Below are 21,885 nucleotides of genomic sequence, written 5' to 3' on the forward strand. Positions count from 1 at the left end.
AGCAGCCACCTGAGTGCTTACACGCTCATACTGCCATAACTGCATCCATTTATTTAGCTTGTGGAGTTCCAGTCCTGGACGTGTGTCAGGCTGCAACGTGGGCTCCTTTGCACATGTTTGCTAAGCACTACTGCCTGAACATTCATGCTTGGCAGGAAAGGCATTTTCCCTGTTCGGTCGTACAGGACAGTCTGGTCCAAATCGGGTTCACATTCCTGCCTCTGGGGAGGCAATGCATGGGTATCTATTCTAAGGTAAGGAAACTGCGACCCTCCCATCCTCTCCGCTCTGTGACCTGATTAAAGGATGAAAGCTTCCCCTTGAAAAGTACCCCAGAAACTCACACCAGTGGGCAGTTCTAATCATGGCTCCGTGCTCTTGGTGTGGAAAGTTGCAAAAATGAATTGATTTGGTGCTCTGAGATGGCACCTAATAATGTACCACGTACATCGCTTCTGGTGCAGATGATGCCAGTGTGGAGCTGATGACACCACCTACCGGCACACAGGGGTACTACTCAAATTTCCAGATCCAGTGTGACGCCTGTTTTTTTTTCTAAGGGAATGAACATACGGCTAGATAGAGTCTCTACCAGATAAGGCGTTACTGAAGGTAAGTAACATGTTCAACAGCTGATGCAATTTTTGAGTGTCTTCTTTTCTCAGATCCTCCCCTGTTATATACTTATTTTGGCAGCAAATGCAGAGGCATTTACCTCCTATGCAACCTACAACAACATAGGGATCCAGATTTGTGGCTTACCTCAAACATCCCATGGAAACAATCTGTCACTTGAAAGTTAATCAAATACATTATTACAGACTACTTTAACCGTAACTGTTTAACATAAATGGATCAACTCATTCATGGAAGGTCCTGTATCAGCCCAGTCTAATTTTTCAGACCTCTTCATCTTGCCACAGTAGCATTACTACTTCCCTGCATATACATGAAACTTGCTATTCTGAGACCACTTGCTATGTAAGGGCTGAATGCCACCCCTCACTGTACGCTACTTAACTCTTACCTACTTGAGCACTTTTCGAAATTCATATATAACATATTAGAAGTAGCTCTGTTTTCTTCACTCATTTCTTTTTTGCCCTGTGCTGACAGAAGCCTCTTCTTTCTCAAATGTGTGCTCTAAATACATGCAGCTAAAAATGCCAGTCTCCACCTCTCCCACTCTCAGAAGCTTTTCAGTTCTCCCCTTCCTCTGAACTTCTTTGATGTATTTGTACATGGGCTCTATTCCATGATACGCCAATGTAGCAAAGCATGATGGTCCCATTGCACCTATACACAGGTCAACCTGGCTATACTTACTAATTAACTTCCTCACCTTGCCGCCACCCCCTTGACTTTACTGAGTGAACTTCAGAGCTCACATTTCTTCCTTTCTATTCTATGCAGCTCCATATCTGTATTACTCTCTTCACCCTCTGACACATTCTTAGAATATCCAAACCACGTATGACCAACTGTGCATTCCAATTTCCCTGGAATAGCTTTCTCCAAAAAGTACATAGTCATTGGAAGCACCAAATAATGCTTTCATAAATACCCTGCAACAACTGCAGAGATCTCAGTGTTTCTCAAGTTTTTGTAGTAGTGGATCTCTGTGTATAGTCATAATCTAGTGAATAGTCCCGCCCATGTGCGTGGACCCCGGAGCAATCAAAAATAATCTCTTAAAGTGTCGAAAAAATGCAGAACTGCACAGACACTTAAGAGAGAATTTAAAGGCAAATAATGCAGCCTATAAACAGGCTACACTGTCCAGTACTTCAACTAGAAATTCCACCAAAAATCCACAAACAGCAAAGCCTGTCCAGATTTCCCTTGCCCTCAGCAAAAACCCCTCTGGAATGATAGAGAGGAAGACCTGGACAGACAAGCCCAATAGGCTGCCATTATGTGGCTCAGAACAGGATACTGTGCCTTTAAGAGAACTTTCCAGAACTTCACAGTATCCCAGAATGCCCTGCAGGTCCCTTTTACTTTCAGTTCTTTTTTTCCGGCTCCTGCTAGCAGGACCATGGAGCATTGAGCTCTCCCTTTTTAGGACTTATTTGGTGTTTTTTCACTATTTTTCACAGATTTAGTACTTTATTGTACTGTGGGGCTTTTCTTCTTGGTTTTCTCACTCTGTTTTTTGTCGAAGATGCCTGCATTATTCGACAAATGCCCGGAGTGCTCCAGGAAAAATGCCAAATCAGACCACCATGAGGTGTGTATCACCTGCCTTCCAGCTTCCCATGTTCCAGAGGAGTGTGTTATCTGCCAAGGCTTCTCTGGAAGGACCCTGAGGGAAAGGGAGAAGATCAGACTTCAGGGTCTCGAGGAAAGAAGACTGAAGGCACAAGGTGGGTCTGGAGGGGCTTCATCTGCCCATGCTGAGACCTCTGGGGGGCTCCCCAGGGGCAGGAAGACCAGCAAACGTCACCATTCTCTGCCTGTGTCCTTTGCGCCCACTACGGCGTCGAGAGGAATGACTACGGTCTGTTCCCCATCGTCGGAGACGAAACGACGTCGACGCTCGGCGTCGAGGGATGTCACAAGACCATCGAAGTCCCCGGTGACTGTTTCATCGTCGTTCTCGTCGGTGTTGAGCGATCGACGTCGACGAGCCAGGGGTCGGCGCTCGCCGTCGAGGCGATACCGCCGTTCGCCGTCGGCGAAGAGGAGGCGGACGTCGCCGAGGAGGTCCTCGTCGTCAAGGTCGCCGTCGAGGCACGGAAGATCGCCGTCGAGGCACAGAAGATCGCCGTCGAAGCACGGAAGATCGCCGTCGAAGCACGGAAGATCGCCGCTGAAGCACGGAAGATCGCCGTCGAGGCACGGAAGATCGCCGTTGAGGCACAGGAGGTCGCCGTTGAGGCGCCGAGGTTTGCCGTCGAGGCGCAGAAGGTCGCCATCGAGGCGAAGGCGTTCGACGCCGAGGAGGAGACACTCGACATCCAGGGGCGATGCTCGCCATCTGGTTGCCGTTCTTCGACGCCGAAAAGAGGTGGAAGGAGACCTGACGCCGTGGGAGGTTCTCCTACGTCCCAGGCTGGAAGAGAAGGGGGTTCGCCTCACTCGGTGTATTCCGAGGTGTATACCCCGTCGGGGAAGGCGACTCCCCCTCCTCCGTTACCGAGGGGTCCCCCTCCGAAGAAGCCTACTCCTCCTCCGTTGCCTCCAACGCCACCTGGGTCAGGGTTGCCTGAGAAGCCTCCTCCGGTTCCGCCGAGGTCGACTTCGTTACCTAAGTTTCCGATGCCTCCCAAGGGTACACCTAGACCGAAGGCTCCGTTCAAACCCAAGTCACCCATTCCGGTGGACCCGGTTGATTGTCCTCGGCCGAGGAGGTCACGTTCACGCTCCGGACGGAGAGTAAGATCAAGGAGTCGTCATAGATCCTCCACCAGATCAAGGCGTCGCCATAGGAGGCGGGGGTCTAGGTCCCGCACGGACTCTTACAGGACTCTTTCCTACTCTCCGACCTTATCGGACTCTCCTGAGACCAGGGTTTCTCCAGTGGATGACATTGCCACATTCCAGGAGGTACTCCGGGGGGGGCTGCGAAGTTGGGCATCACGGTGACGGCTCCAACACCTACGACGTCCGTGATATTAGAGACGCTTCACAAGAAGCATCTGTCTCGTCCCCTTCTGCCTCTAGTACCTGGATTGAAGGAACCTGCGGAGGAGCTGTTCCTCACGCCAGCGGTGGTAAAAGCCGCGCCGTCCCGGCTTCTAAAGAAGTACAGGGCCCCGGATTCGGACCCTGCCTTTCTGAGAGTGGACCCGGTACCGGATTCAGTGATAGTGACGGCGGCCAGGAAATTACACTCTACCTCCCCGTCATCCACCGTGCCGCCAGATAAAGAGAGTCGATGGATCGACTCGGCGGGAAGGAAAGTGTGTGGGACCGCTTCCGCAGCCATGAAGGCTGCCAGCGATACAGCTCTGCTGGGCCGTTATGACCGGGCGCTGTGGGACTCCCTGCAACAGTTCGTGGAACTGCTACCGAGAGACAAGAGGGCGGACTTCCGGGAGATCCTCAAGGAAGGGATGCTGGTTTCAAACCAGGTGATCAGTGCAGCGGCGGACGCCTCCCTGTTGGCCGCACATGGTTACTGCCATGGAATCAATCAGCGGCGGCATGCCTGGCTCCGGCTCACGTCACTCAAGCCGGAGGCCCAGCAGCGAGTGGCCAATCCGACCTTTTCCGGGGGGACCCTATTCGGAAAACACGCAGATGATGAGATGGCCCGCATGAAGGCGGAGGCGGAGACCCTTACGGCTGTGGGCTTGGAGAAGCCCAAAGAAAAGAAATCCTATCGACCGTTCCAAAGACGGTTCGGCGCACAAGGAAGAGGACGGGGACAGTCTTCGGGACAGCAGCAGCAACAACAGCAGCAGTTCCGGAGACCCTTCCAAAAACGGCAAAAGGGTAGAGGAGGACAGCAGTCCTCTACCGCGAACAAGGGCCCGGCCGGGTCTCGACCCTGAGTGGTTACTTCCCCTTCATCCGTTACCCGCTCCGGTGGGGGGAAGCGTTCAATTTTTTCTGGCAGAGTGGAGAAAAATTACTCAGGACAAGTGGGTGCTGAATATTGTTTGCAATGGATACAGTCTTCAGTTCATCAGCCCTCCTCCAGCGATCCCTCCGCATTCGGGAGACTTACAGATTCAAGGAACGTGGTCTCAGATGGAGTCCACGTATCACATCAATTTCCTGGAACTCAGAGCTGTTCACTTGGCGCTGAAGGCCTTTCATCCGTCCTTCCAGACCAACTCTCTGCTTGTACAGACGGACAATACGACCACGATGTATTACCTCAACAAGCAGGGGGGCTCGAGATCGCGCACCCTGTCTCGGGAGGCGCAGACGATCTGGCACTGGCTTCTGGCCAGAGGATTGACGATAACGGCTACCCAGCTACCAGGTGTGCAGAATGTTCAGGCAGACGCACTGAGCAGACTGATTCAGGAAAACCACGAATGGGTCATAAACTACGACGTACCAGGAGAAGTCTTCGAAAGGTGGGGGACACAGCAAATGCCGAGACTTCGCCTCCAGGTACTACCAGCAAGGGACGCTGGGGAATGCACTCTGGATCAACTGGTCGAACAGCTTTGTTTACGCTTTTCCGCCAATTCCCCTGATTCCAGCGGTACTCATCAAGCTGTCCCGGTCCAGGGCACGGATGATCCTGATTGCCCCGGAATGGCCCAGACAGTGGTGGTTCACGGACCTGCTTCACCGGTCTCTCCTTCCGCACATACGGCTGCCGTGCAGGCCGGACCTTCTCACGAAGTTCGGGGGGCTGATGTTGCACCCCAACCTCTCGTCCTTGAGTTTGGCGGCATGGCTCCTGAGATAGTGCAATATGGCCATTTGAATCTGCCCGAAGATTGCATGGACATACTGAAGGAGTCTAAGCAACCTTCCACTCGGACTTATATGCTTACAAGTGGAAGAGGTTTTGTATCTGGTGTGTGTCCAAGAACTTTGACCCTATGACGTGCAAGGAAGATGTCATCCTTCCTTACCTTCTGCATTTGGCGCGATCTGGCCTTAATGTTCATTCCATTAAGGTTCATCTTGCTGCATTGACTGCCTACAGGAAAAGCCCTTCACAGACTTCCTTCTTCCAGATCCCTGTGATCAGAGATTTTTTGGAAGGCTTGAAGAAAGTGTTCCCTCCTGTCAGGCTTCCCTCGCCTTCATGGGTATTGAATGTGGTGCTGTCCAGTTTGATGAAGGAGCCTTTTGAACCTATTCATAAGGCTTCCTTGCAGCATCTGTCCTGGAAGGCGGCGTTCCTCGTGGCCATTACATCGGCCCGCAGGGTGAGTGAAATTCAGGCGTTGTGTTGCAATGAACCGTATACTGTATTTCATGCTGCTAAGGTTGTTATGCGTACTCACCCTAAATTTCTTCCCAAGGTTATTTCTGATTTTCATGTCAACCAGACTATAACTTTGCCTACGTTTTTTCAGAACCCTTCATCCCCAGCGGAAATGTCTCTACATTCCCTGGATGTTAGGAGGGTGTTGAAATTTTATCTGGATAAGACCAAAGGTATTCGTAGGTCAGACCAATTGTTTATCAATTATGGATCGGTCAGAACGGGTCTTGCGACCTCTAAGCAGTCCATCTCTAGGTGGATTGTGTCCTGCATACAACTGTGTTACCAGAAAGCTAATAAGACCTTAGGAGGTAAGCCTAAGGCTCATTCCACCAGGGGCAAAGCTGCCACGACAGCTTTGCTCCGTAATGTGCCGATTGCAGAAATTTGCAAGGCCGCCACTTGGAAGTCGGTTCATACCTTTGCTAAGCATTACTGTCTGGACACTGATGCCAGGGCAGATGCTCAGGTTGGACAGGCTTCGCTGCGGAATTTGTTCGCACAATAGTGGTGTTGGTTTCTTTTCCCCACTGCCGCTTTGGTGTGGGGATGGGCTTGCCATTCTATTCACTAGATTATGACTATACACAGAGATCCCCTACTACAGAAGGAGTAGTTTCTTTTCTGTAACTCCAATTCTGTAATAGGGGTATCTCTGTCATAGTCATAAGCGCCCGCCCTCCTCCCCGGTGGGGAGATATTCATGTAAGGAATGCTACAGGTCTGGCGTGTTACGCCTTCAAAAAGAACTGAAAGTAAAAGGGACCTGCAGGGCATTCTGGGATACTGTGAAGTTCTGGAAAGTTCTCTTAAAGGCACAGTATCCTGTTCTGAGCCACATAATGGCAGCCTATGGGGCTTGTCTGTCCAGGTCTTTCTCTCTATCATTCCAGAGGGGTTTTTGCTGAGGGCAAGGGAAATCTGGACAGGCTTTGCTGTTTGTGGATTTTTGGTGGAATTTCTAATTGAAGTACTGGACAGTGTAGCCTGTTTATAGGCTGCATTATCAGTCTTTAAATTCTCTCTTAAGTGTCTGTGCAGTTCTGCATTTTTTCGACACTTTAAGAGATTATTTTTGATTGCTCCGGGGTCCACGCACATGGGCGGGACTATTCACTAGATTATGACTATAACATAGATACCCCTACTACAGAACTGGAGTTACAGACAATAAACTACTCCATTCTTTTCCTCTGGCTCACAAATATCTAATATCTGTAATTGAGTTGACTTTTGACATTACTCCTACTGCAGACAATCCTTTACAGTTAGTTTGGCTAGATCATTCACTGGTCCATCATGTGGTGAAACAGGTGCTAAGAGTTCGCTTAAGATTCCTTTGTACTTCAGGCTCTATTCCACAGTTGCTCAATTGAGTGAGTTTGTTACTGGACTCTTCCAGTGGAAAAGCCCTCACCATGAAAATGATATTGTCTAAAAACAAAGCTACAGAAATCTGCCATACCAAAGAGCTAAAACATGAGAAGAAACTCCTTAAAAAACATTTCAATCAATATATAAGAAATAACTTTACAAAAGACCAGTTATAAACTCTAAAGAATTACAGAAAAAGTAATAATACCCAATCCTTAGCTAAATTTCACTATGTTGAATCTCAAATAACCTTGGTGACCAGATGTCTTAGACTTCTCTTATCTATCATCTCGCACTGCATATAGATCATCTCGTCACCCCCACCATATGAGGGAATAGCATCCACTACTACCTTATTCTTTTTGAAGAAAATCAAATATAAATATGCTGATATTTTCCTACATTATCAACCTTTTGCAACACCTATCTTACTTACCTATCACAGCCGCTGAAAGATGACCATCTTATTTTCATCTGCCCCACTGCATGATAAAGACATGACTAACTTTCTTTTGCCACCATCATTGTTTGGAAATTTTATTCGAGCCACATCACTAAAGGGATTTCATTATGACTCATCGGTTTTGAATCCCATAGCAAATTATTACCGCTGTAGAGCAGTGATATTTGCCCACAAATACTGGTACTTATAATAAAAACTCACCTTTTAACTCCATAAGCCTTCCCCAAAGTAAATGTAAATGTAAATGTAAATGTAGTTGAGCTTATATAGCGCACAGCTACCCGCAGTGGGTGTCCCGGCGCTTGCTTAGGGAACCCGTCCTGATATTCCCCTGTGTGATAGCCCCAGCGGGTATCCACAAGGTGAAAGTCAGGCATCCCGCCGCGAGGGGCCGTTGTGGAGATTAAGCAAGCTGTTGCCCAGAGTCGCAGAGTGTGAACCCGTGAGTCGAGAAGGCACCGGAGTGAGAATTATCGAGTCCGTGGAATTTTTAGCCCAAGACCCGCCGAGGCGGGGAATTGAACCCTGGTCCAGGACCGGTCTCAGCTTCCGGGTCTGCCGCCTCTAACCCCTGAGCCACACTTCTCCACAAAGAAGGTGAGTATGAGTAATAGACTTACACCAGGACTTCGTGCAGACAGAATTGTAAAAGGGATATTCCTATGGAATTTAGAGTAATCACTGAGGTTCTTGGTCAAAGTATTGACTGAAACCTGTGTGGTGCCATAGCGCATGTCCAAAACAGGAACAGCCTAAACTGGAACCATAGTTGGTGCTTTTGGTTTAAATGAGTGACCTATGAGGCCTTCAGAAGAATCCATTTTGGCCGGACCAGATTTTCTTCTGGACTGCCATTGCCTTCACACAGTTGAAGCGAATAAACTGCTGTTCAGTGTAGTGCTCTATACGTCCTATTAATCTAGAATCTAAGAACAAAGCATTGTTTCAACCAGTGCATCACATCCTCCTTCATGGATGCTTATATGGAAGTGAAGAGCAAGTGAAGTGTAATCAACTGCCCCACAGCAGCCAGTCTAGACCTCGATCTCTAATGCCAGGCCCACATCACAGCCCACCTAAAGGATTTCCAGTGGCTCCCGGTGCACAAGTGTGCACACTTGTAAATCCTCACCTACACATACAAAAGAACTACACAACACAGTTCCTGCCTATTTGAACAGTAACATGCAATTCCACTACCACCTTTCTTGGTACCTTCACTCTGCCAGACTTGCACTAGCACACACCCTACGCATACAAAAAGCAGATCAGGAGGTTGTGCCTTCTCATACATTATTATTATTATTTATTATTTAACGATTTGTAGAGCGCCTGGTGACCCGGAGGCATCCCCGCGCTGTAAGAACTTGCGATGACCAAGAGTGGAAGGAGGTCCTATTTGGGAAAGAGGAGAGTTTTTAGCTGTTTGCGGAAGTGTAGGTGGCAGGGTTCCAGCCGCAAACAGCGTGGGAGCGCGTTCCAGCCTGAGGACGCTATTACTGAGAAGCGTCGACCACCAGTGCGAGCCCTCCTGAATCTTGGGACATTGGCCAGGCGCTCATTGTCCGAGCGCAGGAGTCTCGGTGCTTTATACGGGGTGACCATGTCTCTCAGGATCGAAGGGCCTAGACCGTTGAGGAGTTTATGGGCGGTGCACATTGCCTTAAACTCTATCCTCTCTCGCACTGGGAGCCAGTGGAGGGCCTTGAGCGCTGGTCTGGCAGAGGCTCTGGAGGGGAGACTCATCAGCATCCGAGCAGCCGCATTTTGGGTGCGTTGAAGTTTTGCCAGAGTAGTTTCGGGGCCTCCTAGATAGACAGCGTTACTGTAGTCCAATCTTGCAAGGATCAGGTCTTGAACCAGGAGTTTCCTAGATGGAGGGGGGAGCAGCGGAAGGATCTTGCGGATTGATCGCATGAGTCCGAAACAGGTTCCTGCTGTTTTGGCTGCCTGGGTCTTCATGGACAGATCAGGTTCGAGCCAGACTCCCAAAGTCTTGATTTCTTTCTTCGGGGCGGGCACCTCACCAAAAACATCGGGCCAGACCGATGGAGGAATTGCTGACCATTTCTTGCCCATCAGCATGACTTCGGTTTTAGATCCGTTGAGCTTATGTGATGACTCGCACATCCAGAGGTGTATTTCCTGGAGGCAGTTCAACAGGTTGTCTGGGCAGTGGTCAAGATGTGAGAGCGAGACGACCAGTTGCGTGTCGTCCGCATAGCTCACAATCTTGATACCGAATGGGGCAACTACGTCCTCCAGAGGGGCCATGTAGGCGTTAAACAAGGTGGGACTTAGCGAGGACCCCTGGGGGACCCCGCTAGACAGAGGGAGGGATGCTGAGCGGGAGTTGCCGTCCCAGACCTGGAACGTGCGGCCCGACAGAAAAGACTCTATCCAGGCCAATGCGGTGCCCCCGAGTCCTGCTCTGGCCAGCCGGTGGAGCAAGACTCGGTGGTTCAACATGTCAAAGGCTGCACTAAGGTCCAGGAGGATCACTGCCACTGACCCCCCTGAATCCAAAATGCACCTTGCCTCCTCGATGACTGCGAGGAGGGCAGTGTCCGTGCCGTGGCCAGGACAAAATCCAGTTTGGGACCGACGCAGTAAGTTTTTTTTTTTTTTTTTTTTTTAAATATATTTTTATTGCAGAGTTATTAACCACAGGATACAATTAATCAGCCAGTACACTTGTGAGATCCCCCCGTCCAATAAGAATTCCCAGTCGTACACAGCCATTCAGCCCGCATCCCGGAGGCCGGGCGGCATATTATATTGCTCAAGAGGAACACATCACAGTGCACGTCCCATAGGGACCCTGGTTGAAAGATCGTTTTGCGTATCTGCTTTTACCCCCCCACCCACAACAACATTCCCGTCAGCCATCCCAGTGATAGTCAGTGATGCCGCCCTCGTCGGGACCTGCCCTAGGCGCTATGGGTCGTCACACCTGGCCGCTCTACCCAGCCATTCTACCCTCCACATAGTATCCACCGTCCCAGTAGACCCAAGGCCCTAACAAGCGACCATCTAATGGCTTCCGGCCATCCCCGAAACCCCTACAACCAACCCCCCCAAAGCCCCCCTCCCCTGGCAACTGCTAAGGTGTGTGCCTCTTCCTGTCGAATTGGATGGGTCCACTACAGTGCGTGGTACTATACTTCTGTGTTCGCCCCGCGGTGTCCAGCGGCTTAGTTCTCGCCATCCTCATCCTCTACCAAAGAATCACGCAAAGCCTGTACCACTAACTCCCATGCACGCGCCGCATCCAATGCCTTCTCATTCCCCAACTTCACAGCTTGCTTCATCCGGAGCACACTCTCGCAGTCAGACCACCGCAGCAGCTCATTCTTCCATCTACGCAGTGAGGGTCCCCCCCTGGACTTCCAATGCCACGATATTTCCCTCTGTGCCAATATCAGGCCCAGATCTATGAATTTGCTTGTCACCCTGGTGTGCTTAGTATGCGGGAACCAGAGCAATAAGCACGCCGCCATGTCGAATTCCACCTCCCTGTCAGTTACTTCATTCAGAAGTTCCCCTACATCCGCCCAATAGGTCCCCAGTTGTGGGCACCCCCAAAACAAGTGGTCCATGTCCGCTCCCGGGGATGAACACCGCGGGCAACAGGCATCCGGCACCCGAAAGTACCGCTGTAATTTCTCAGGAGTTAAATAGGCCCTATGGAGCACATAGAAATGCACCTGCTGAAAACGCGCGTTTCTAGTGCCCTTCCACGTGCGTCGCAGGATGTGACCCCATGCCGTATCCGGTATGGGCCGGCCGACGCTCACCTCCCATTTAGCCTTGAGCCCTTGGAGTGGTTCCAGCCCCTCGTTCAGCATCCTATTATGGAGGCACGTCACAGCTTTGAACGTACCAGCCGCCATCACCACATATTGGCACGCCATAGTCGTCGTGGGTTCCAGGAGCCCCTCTTTCCAGTGCTTTTGTATGGCAGCCACTACTGCCGCGTGTAGGAGGAAGCCCCCAGCAGGCAGCCCGAACTGGTCCCGGAGCACTTCGAACGGCGCCAAAGCCCCATCTATGTACAAGTCGCCCACCACCTGCAGTCCTGCCTCCTCCCAATCCAGCAACGGGGACCAATCTCCTCCGTGCGGCAATGCCGTCAACATCCCGATCGGGATCTCCGGGGCATAAGGCCGCGATGCCCTCGCTCTCCGAAGGCTCCTTTGCCAGCACAGCCGGAGCGTCCGCTCTTCCATGGTGAGGGCCCGTAACTCGAGCCGCTGCTGCATGACGATGTAGGACAGCACGTGGCGTTGTATTCCCCGATCCCGGTCCTCCTCCGGGCCCCGGAACACCCTGGCTACGTTCTGTGTAAGGACCTGCAACTGCGCTGCAAGATAATACAGCTCGAGGTCGGGCACAGCCATGCCCCCTTCCAGCTTGGGGCGAAGTAGCGTGCTCAGGGCTACTCTACGGTGGCCATGCCCCCATAGAAAGCCAATTATCATTGACCGCAGTTCTCTAAACACCCCCTGGGGAATCCAGACAGGCAGCGTTCGGAAATAGTAGAGGAAGCGGGGGAGCGCCACCATTTTCAACAGTGCTATCCTGCCCAGGACTGTCAGCGGGAGGGTCGACCAGAAAGACAAGCTGCCCCGCAGCGCCCGGACACAGCGGCCAATGTTGCCCTCCAATAGGTCCGCAGCCGCGTGGTAAATGCGGACACCCAAATAGGTGATACAAGAGGGTTCCCATACCACACCCAAATCGCTGCTAGGGGCTGGTGATCCCGCTCGCAGCGGGAACACACAAGTCTTCGCCCAATTGACCTTAAGGCCCGACAGCCGGCCGAACTCAGACAACAGATCCATCGCTCCAACCAATGCCCCCGAGGTGTCAGCCAGGTACAGGAGCAAGTCATCCGCATATAGCGAGATATAATGCCACTGCCCGCCACTGACTATCCCCGTGTATCGGTCCCCTGACCTCGCATGGACCGCCAAGGGTTCCATCGCCAGGGCAAACAATAGGGGGGAGAGAGAACATCCCTGTCGTGTTCCCCTGCCCACCGGGTACGCCGCAGACACCAGGCCGCCCAATCGTACTCTCGCCGTCGCCGAGGTATATAGGACCCTCGTCCACCTCCGAAACCCCTCGCCCATGCCAAACCTCTCCAGCACTCCATCCAGGAAAGGCCATTCCAAGCTATCAAAGGCCTTCTCGATGTCCACAGACAGAACCGCCGGTGCTCCCTCCCTGTCCAAGATGGCGTCCATTATTCCCACCAGGCGGCGGATATTCAGCGCCGTGCTCCTCGTGGGTATAAACCCGGCCTGGTCCCTGTGTACCAGGCCCGTCATATGCGGGGCCAGCCTGGTGGCCAGGATTCGGCTCAGGATCTTATAATCCACCGTCAGCATGGACAGCGGGCGATAAGACCTCACATCCGCGGCATCCCGGCCAGGCTTGAGGAGCGGTACAATCAAGGCCTCCCGCATGGACCCAGGCAATGCCCCCGTCTCGAAGGCTTCCGTATACACCACCAGCAGCCTGGGCGCCAAGCTGTCCACATATTGTTGATAGAATTCAATTGGCAGTCCGTCCACCCCGGGCGTCTTGTTGCGGGCCATATGTTTGATGGCCACCCGTATTTCCGTGAGCGTGATCGGGCTACCCAGCTCCCTCACGTCTTCCTCGTCCAGGACCGGGAGCTGCCTCTCCCCCAGGTATTCCGCGATGTCCTGAACCCCCACTCCCAGCTGACTCCGGTATAGTTCCTCGTAATACCCCCTAAATCGTTCCAATACCGCTGCCTGGGAGTACACCATCTCTCCCTGCGCATTATTAATGCTGAGAATCGGGCAGCCCCTAAGTTCCGGGTTAGCTAGTCTGGCCAAGAGGGTGCCCACCTTGTCCCTTTCTGCGTGTGCCCTGATGATGTACTGCCTATAGTCATAGCACCTCAAACGTTCCGTCTCGGTGGCAACCACTTCCTTCGCCTCCAACAACTGGGCCTGTAGACCTGGCCTAGCCGGCCTGCGGCGCTCCAAGTCCCTCAAAGTTTCTTCCGCTTTCATTAGGTCATTCAGCACAGTCGTACGAGCATTTGAGAACCTACCCAAACACACCCCTCTCACCACCACTTTCATTGCATCCCATTCAGTAGACCTACTCGCAGCCGTGCCCTCATTCACTCCGAAATAACTATCAATGCCTTGCCGAACCGCATCGCTGAACACAGAATCCTCTAGCGTCTCCGGCCGAAGCCGCCATGTTGGTATCACTGAGCGCTCTCTCTGCCACTGAATGTGCACCAATAGGGGGTTATGATCGGATATAGTCCTAGCCAGGTACTCCGCATGGGTAATCAATGGGGCTAGGGATCCCCCGCAAAGCACCGAATCGATCCTGACATGTAGATCATGGAGAGCGGAATAAAAGGAATAATCCCTGGCTCCCCCGTGCCGCTCCCTCCAGACATCCAGCAACCCCCATCGTTCCTGCCAGTCCTTCCTGTGCGCGGCCAGCCTGCGCACCGGAGAGTCCACTAGGGGGGGATGGGACCTATCCAGAGCAACATCCGTAATCGAGTTGAAGTCCCCCCCTAACACTATCGGACCCGCCAGGAAAGAGGCCAAGGACCCCGAGAGACTATCAAAGTATCGGCCTTGGTCAGTGTTCGGTGCATAGACACAGCAGAAAACCACATCCCGTCCATATAACCTCCCCTCCACCGCCACAAACCTGCCATCCGGATCTACTACTTGGTTCAGCACTTGAAAGGGTATCCCCGCCCTCACCCAGATCAACACTCCCCTGGCATACGCTGAGTAAGTGGTGCCAAACACCTGGCCCCGCCATCTTTTCTGCAAGGCAGCGCACTCTTTTTTGGTGAGATGAGTCTCCTGGAGCATAGCAATCTGAACCCCCCTGCGTACCAGATATGCATGGACTTTGTGACGTTTCACCATGGTCCGCAGCCCCCGGACATTCCACGTTAGGCATTTCAAGTTAGGTAATGTCCCCATTCCAACTTCGTACAGTCCGAATCAAATAACAAAGGTCCATGGCCCCCCCATTGCAGTTGCCCCCCCCCGAACAGTCCCAAAACTGAAACACTTCCCAAACCCCACTCCCCAGGACAGAGCACACGAACCCAATGGCCGCCCCCATCCAAACCTCGAACCAACTTCTCACACTCTTACCCTGTGGTCTCCACCACAGTCGACCTTAAGGGCCCAAGGGGGGTGAGTCGCCGCCGACCCCAGCTAGCGGAGCCCGCACCCCGCACCTTCATCCCCTCCAAAGCACACAGCTCCCCCTCCCGGCAACCCGCCCTCCATCAACAGGATATCACCCTACCATGAAGTCCCGATCTAGACCCAGTTCTATCTCAGCCGCAGAAAATACCATCCGATGTCTGTGGGGTTACTATCGGCCCCTTCGAGCTTTCCGCATCTGAAAGTTCCTCTCCCGTTCTGCTGCCTTCCCCTCCCGAGTCCGTTCCTGCCCGTTCACTGTTCTGTTGCGACCCTGTAATGGCCGCCGTTGCTGCGAGCGCATCCCTCTTCTCCGCCGCCATTTGAGCCTCCCGTTTCTCCTGCTGGCGCCTGTTGCGGGATCTGATGCGTTGTGACTGCCTCACCCGGGGCTGCTTGGGTTGGTCTCGCCTACTTTGGTGTGATCTGTCCGTCCCCGCTCTATATGACTCGAGCCATTGCCAAACTTCGTCCGGAGTCTGGTAAAAGTGCGTAGTGCCGTCCATAATGATCCGCAGCTTGGCTGGGTAGAGCAAGGAGTACTGGATGCCTTCCTCCCTGAGCTCCTTCTTCACAGCGAGGAACGATGCCCTGTTCTTCTGGACCGCTTGAGTATAATCCGGGAAGATCGTTACCTTACTTTTCTCCACGTCATACGGGCCCGACATCCTGGCCCGCTGGATGAGAAGATCCCGGTCCTTGTAGTGGAGGAGCCGCACCACCATCGGTCGGGGGGGGCGGCCAAGCCCCGGCGGGCGAGCAGGCACCCGGTGAGCTCGCTCCAGAGTGAAAAAAGGAGTAAGCCCCTCCGGTGCCACCACAGTGCGGAACCAGTTCTCCATGTAGGCCACCGCATCCTCCCCCTCAATCCGTTCCGGCAGGCCTACGACCCGCACGTTGTTCCGTCTATTGCGGCCTTCGGCATCCTCCGCCCTCCGCTCCAGTGAATCCAGTCGGGCCAAAATGTCCGTGATCCTGTGCTCCTCTGTCACCACCGATGGCTTCAGGTCCAGCAACAGCTGGTCATGGTCCTTGACCCTGTCTGCCAGCTTCGCGTGATCCGCGCGTAGCAGCCCCAGGCCCGTGGCCACTTGGGCAATGTCATTGTGCAATGCTTCCTTAGTGGAGGTGATCGCATCAAGGATGGCATCCAAACGCCGGTTCAGCCGCTGTTCCTGATCAAGCTCCGGGGAGGGACTCTCACTCAGCCGAGTTGATGTCGTTGAGTCCCCCTCGCGACTCCCGGGCATCGGCCCTCCGATCGCCGCCATGCCAGGGTGCTGCGTCACAAGTCCAGTCGCCCGTTTAGCGATTACGCCCGTGGTACCGTGCCGGTCTCCGGGCACCGGGCAGCGCAATGTCCCCGCCAACGCTCTCAGGAACAATGGCCAGGTGGACGGGCTCCGTTCCGTCACCCCCCTCCGGCCTGAGGGGGGAAGGATGAGTCTCAGGGCGGTGGCCAACGAGGGTCCCCGAGCTCCTGGGTGAATCAGATCAGCGTCCCCTGGTCTCAGGACACAGCACCGCCAATCCTAGTGCCTCGGGCAGCCGAGTGCAGGATCTCTTGCCACTCGGCGACAACTTGGCTCAGGGCTGAAGTTCGGGACCGTCCGACCTCCTCGCCGCCATTTTCTTCTCACCCTCGGCAACACCTCGGCCGCCTCTTCTCTCGATCTTCTCGGGGCCAGCAGTCCCCCAGCGACTCTCCGATTGCGCCCAGCTGTCCCCTCACACTTCAGAGGGCAGGAATGTCGTCTTCGGGTCGCCTAGGGTCCCGAAAACAGGAGAATTAGCGGGATTCCGCGCGGAGCTGCGAGCTCACGCCGCCATCCCGATCGGCGTCCAAGCCACGCCCCTCACCGACACAGTAAGTTGATGGATTCGAGGAACTGGGACAGTTGGACATTGACCAGTTTTTCGGCCATTTTGCTAATACCCGGGAGGAGCGAGATCGGCCTGTAGTTTGCCAGGTCGGCGGGGTCCAGTTGTTTTTTTTTAAGAAGGGCTTTAACTACTGCCCCCTTCCAGCTCGGAGGGACGGAGCCTTGGGACAGAGAGATGTTGATCAGCTCCATAATAGGGGACACGATAGCAGGGGCAACTGTTTTCAGGAATCTCATGGGAGCGGGGTCACGGGGGGATCCGCTTTTCATCTTGGCCAGAGTCTTTCCCACTTCGTCCAGAGAAACCGCCCTAAACGCAGTCAGCTGTGGGTGTGGGGTGTTTCCTGTGCGGGTGACAGTCGCATCATTGACCCTGTAGTTTGGCTGACTGGGTGGTGGGAGTGAGGCTAAGATGTGGGAGATTTTGGAGTCGAAGTAGGTTGCTAGTTCATCGCTCCTGCCCGGAGGGTACCTGTTGGAGGAGGGGGGTAGTGGTATTTTCAGAAGCTCTTTGGCGATGAGGTAAGACTCTCTCGCCGAATTGGAGGCATTTTTTATTCTTGCATCGTAGTATGAGGCTTTAGTGAGTTTCAGGGTGGATTTATAGGTTCTCACCGACCTTCGGTAGGCGTCCTTACTGGAGTGGAGCCAGTCCTTTCTCCACAGTCGCTCCGCTTTTTTGCATTCCTTGCGGAGGGTCCTGAGTTCCGGGCTAAACCATGGGGCTGATCCTGTCTTTCCGTTTTTATCTTCGCGAGTTTTTATGGGGAGGATAGAGTCAAGGGAGTTGGAAATCCACTCCCTGAAATTTCTGTCCGCTGTGACAGGGTCCTCTGAGGGGGTAGGGGTCGTAGAGTCCAGGGCTCTGGCCCAGTCCTCTGTAGAGAGTCTGGACCATGCACTGTCCCGGATGTAGGTGACGGGCTTGTGGGGCTTCCTGAATTCTCCTGGCAAAAAGAGAGGGACCAGAAAATGCTCCGTCCAAGGGGGAGGGACGCTTTTGCCTGGAGGGTGTGGACATTAGTAAAGACTGGGTCTAGCAGGTGACCCTTGATATGGGTGGCTCCAAAATTGGCCAGTTGGAGACCATATGCAGCCAGGTCTAGGATCAAGTCGGTGGCCCCTGTGTCTAGGGGGTCATCGAAATGGACATTAAGGTCACCTAGTACAGTGAAGTTAGACGTTGAATGGGCCAGTGATGATATCGATTCTAGAAGGGCGCTAGCGAAGTGGTCAAAGTGGCCGGGGGGGGGGGGGGGGGGGGGGGGGGGGGCGATACACTAGGAGGCCTGCCAGCGATGTTGTCGGGGCCAGCTGGATGGTAAAATGGCAACTTTCAGAGTCCGAGATGTGGGCATCGCTAATTCTGCAGGAGAAATGATCCCGGTGCAGGATGGCTAGTCCGCCTCCTCTGCCAGAGGGGCGTAATTGGGACTGGATGAGGAAGCCCGGGGGTAAGGCTAAAACCACATCCGAATCCGAATGAGTGGTGAGCCACGTTTCCGTAAGGAGCAGAATGTCTAGGCCGATTGCTTCTAAAGCCGGGAACAGCCTCCCACTACTAATCAGAGCTTCCTCCTCCCTTCCTGAATTCTGAGGCCAGCCTCACATACCACTATCTCCCCATCACTGTAAATAGGGCTAATAACCCAACCAGGAGAGCCCCTCTGTTAGTCCTCATGATTAAAATGGTTGTTCTTGATGTCTTGGCCTAAATGTGGGAGCCCCATCCCTCAACATATAACTAAAAGCACAGTATTGGGATCCAACCCGTAGCTTCCCCCTTGCTGATAGACCTACAAAGTGCAAGTGCAAAATGATTCAACTAGACCCTAAACAATGAATCCCGCCTTTGTAAACAATGACTCTATGCAAAAATACCAACATGCTAGTTTCGATACGTCCTTTAGCATTGGCCCACCATGATGAAAATACAAGGGATACTGTGCAAAGTAGGACTATAATCTGTTTGTACTAGGGCAGATATGTCACTTTGGGTGTTCTTTACCGAATAGGCCCTAAAACGTAAAACCACTCCGTTCAGATGACTCATGGGTTTCCTGGCTTATTCCGATGTTTTGTCTTCTATTCCGCTTATCGCAGCTAAGACTGTTCTGACTTCATCAAGGTGAATTACATCCGGCTCTGCATTGTTCAGCTCCCTTCATTTTGCTCGCATGTGTTTTCCAAGTTTCACCAACTCAATGGGCACTGTACAGGTCTCGAGCCATGAGACTGCCTCAGTGCATGTCCTGACCCCATACCTTATGAACATTGGTTTTAACAGCTCCCAACGGTTTTGGAGCGGGGCGGAACAGCAACATATAATATGTACCAAGGACTCAACTCTTTAATTGCACAGCCTGCATTTAACACTCTTCATTAAAGATTTCCATCCTGAATTTAAGTCCTTTATAGGAAGTAACACCATCCGGGCCCACTGAATATCTTTCAGACATTTCTTTCTCAAGGCATTGTTCAAGTGATGGAATTAGGCCCGACAGCCCTCCTAAGTCCTTATATTAGGCCAAGTCTTCATCTCTCGATAGATGAAAGATTTGTTAGTTTAGCGCAATATTTATTGCTGCATAGTTTATTCCTTCAGTGACCAATTCGGTATAGCCAAATTCAGTTTCGCATGGCATCTAAAAAGTTCTTTTGCTAGTGTTGTGTTGTCTCCATCTTCTCTGGAAATGCTTGCTGAGGGTACCCTGCCACCACTAGCAATTTGGATTTTATGACTTTCCTTATTGGTGCCGTGGTTGGGCTATATAATTTGCCCTGTAAGTGGCTCATCGAATAGATGGATGCTACTGTGTTCGCCTTCGTCTTGGTCTGGTGCCCAGTTACCTTCCCTGTGTCACTTAACAATGCCCCTAAGTAGTTATATGGTCTTACTGTGGCTATGCTCCAGCTACCTAACCTCCACCTGAGAAGAGCTTTTCTTGCTTGATGGCTGAAGACCACCACTTTAGATTAACTGGTGTTCGTTACTAGCTCATTCGCATAATTGTTGGTATTCAGTGCTCGCAATCCTCTTTGAAGGCCACTCTGGCTTGATCAAAGATCCACAGATCGTCCGCTCACTGCAGCACATGCAACCAATGGGGCCTAATTTTTGGGGTGAGCAAGGTTGCTCCTTGTAGGGCTTCAAATATACCATCAAAGAGTAATTTTTGTTTTTTTTTAATCCAGCTACTTGTCAAAACGTTTTGACTGAAATAAATAAACTCCACCATCTGCTTCAGGGCCCTATATAAAAAACAATGTATTTGTATAAACCTGTTTTGTATTTCTTTTTGATCCTAGTGGCTTCCCCATATAACCATCTCCTGCCATGTTAAAAAAACACTACGATTCCTCACCATATGCATCCTTTCTAAATAAAGCAATAAAACAATGCTCATAATTTTGTCTTTTGTTTCTTTCTCTAATTTGCAGCAGTACACCTCCTGCAATTCAGACAATTTCAAATTTCTCTATGTGTTATTTTATTTAGTTTTGTTTTTCTTTACTGCAGTAATTAAACCCATGTTAACATTGTGTGTCATGTGTTAATGAGGTAAATGACAAAGTATCCAGTCGAAGGAAAATATCGGATTCATGACTAAAGTTCAGGCTTTTTTAAACATTTGAAGCCAAAATGTATGTTTGTTATAGAGTATTGTAATGTTTAGAGCTCCTTTGAAGACAGTGGAATGACTAGGGGCTAATAATGGGTGTTATAGGCCTTCTGCTCCAACGTTTCATTGTTTGCCTTTGTGTTTCGTCCTTTTTTTAATTTAGAGAGTTCTGCCCTCAGAAGATGGACTGTTCAAATCGCTCTTGAGCCATTCTGTCTCAGGCTATACCAGTTGTTAAAGGCCCTCTCCCTCATTACAGGCCGTTGCATGTGGCAAGGGCCTTTAACACACATTCAGGGCCCTTGGCAGCAGGCTATAATGAGTGCATGTCACTGAAATAACATGTACTTTTTACAACACATTCTTACTAAAATGAAGCATTTGTATTTTGCTTCAAACATTTTCAAAACTGATTTGCAGGTTGTTTGGTAATGTTCACATGCACAGACTACTCCTGAGACCTTTCCTGAATGCACCCAAAGAAAGTAACTTGTTAGATCTGCTGAGCTCTCTGTATTGCCACTTGTCAGGTACTTCTGTGCAGTCTTGAGCTTCGCTTGATGCTGTAATCTCTAGGGTCATGTTTCCTAGTTATAAATGAGAGAGTCTGAATTAAGAGTGATTAGTGCTTAGCGAGCTGTGATCGTGACTCATGTGTTGCTCTTTTGAAGCTGCCTCCAAGTACCAAGTCCTTCCAAGAAGCCCAGAGCGAGCTGAACCAGGCGGCAGAAGATCTGAACCAGTCTGCGGGAGAGGTGGTGCATGCTTCCCGGGGTCAGAGCGGGGAGCTTGCTGCAGCCTCAGGGAAGTTCAGTGAAGATTTCGACGAGTTTCTGGATGCTGGTGTAGAAATGGCTGGGCAAGCTCAGGTGAGAATCTGATATCCTTCAACAGAGAGCAGGTTTGTTAGTATATTGTAGACTACTAATACTAAGTCATGAATAGGATTTTTTTTAAAAACCTTTACACTTTGGTACCGGTGTGACTTATTACAGTGAAGAGGGAGAAACCTTGACGTGTAACCGACCTTGCATTCTGGAAAGCCCTGAAGGTTGTCCAGATCACTGTAGATGCCAGCCAAGCCATGTTTGACTTCTAACCTGCTTTCACCAGGCTGACAAGCAATTCTGGGTTTTTTCATAACTGATCCTTGTTGTGACTTCCTCGTGACCTAAGAAGCGAACAGTCCATCCTACCACAAAACAGCACTGCTCTACCATTCTCAGACATTGAAAGATTCTTGTAATTGCCCCTCATCCAGGTCTAAACTTTAGCTGCAGCCTGCCAAGCAGGGCTGCTCCAGAAATAGTCTTGAGGCTCATGACACTGCATGTCTCTGATGTGGGTCGAGAAGGACAATAGACTAGGCAGAGACTTAAAAGCATTACATTTAGAAGATGCAGATTAC

The 21,885-nt window shown here is 51.5% G+C and overlaps 1 protein-coding gene across 1 annotated transcript in view; it reads left to right on the forward strand.

Annotated features, from left to right (window-relative positions):
• The window catches only part of LOC147668304 (talin-2-like), a 1,432,932-nt gene that overhangs the window by 1,113,803 nt on the left and 297,244 nt on the right, over nucleotides 1-21,885 (forward strand). Inside the window, exon 33 of the mRNA XM_086948621.1 lies at nucleotides 21,149-21,346. Within this exon, the coding sequence (XP_086804747.1) occupies nucleotides 21,149-21,346 (198 nt within the window). The remainder of the gene's footprint in view (nucleotides 1-21,148; nucleotides 21,347-21,885) is intronic.

This window comes from Lissotriton vulgaris, unplaced genomic scaffold (genome assembly GCF_964263255.1).
Source record: "Lissotriton vulgaris unplaced genomic scaffold, aLisVul1.2 SCAFFOLD_325, whole genome shotgun sequence".
In the NCBI taxonomy this organism is placed as follows: domain Eukaryota; kingdom Metazoa; phylum Chordata; class Amphibia; order Caudata; family Salamandridae; genus Lissotriton; species Lissotriton vulgaris.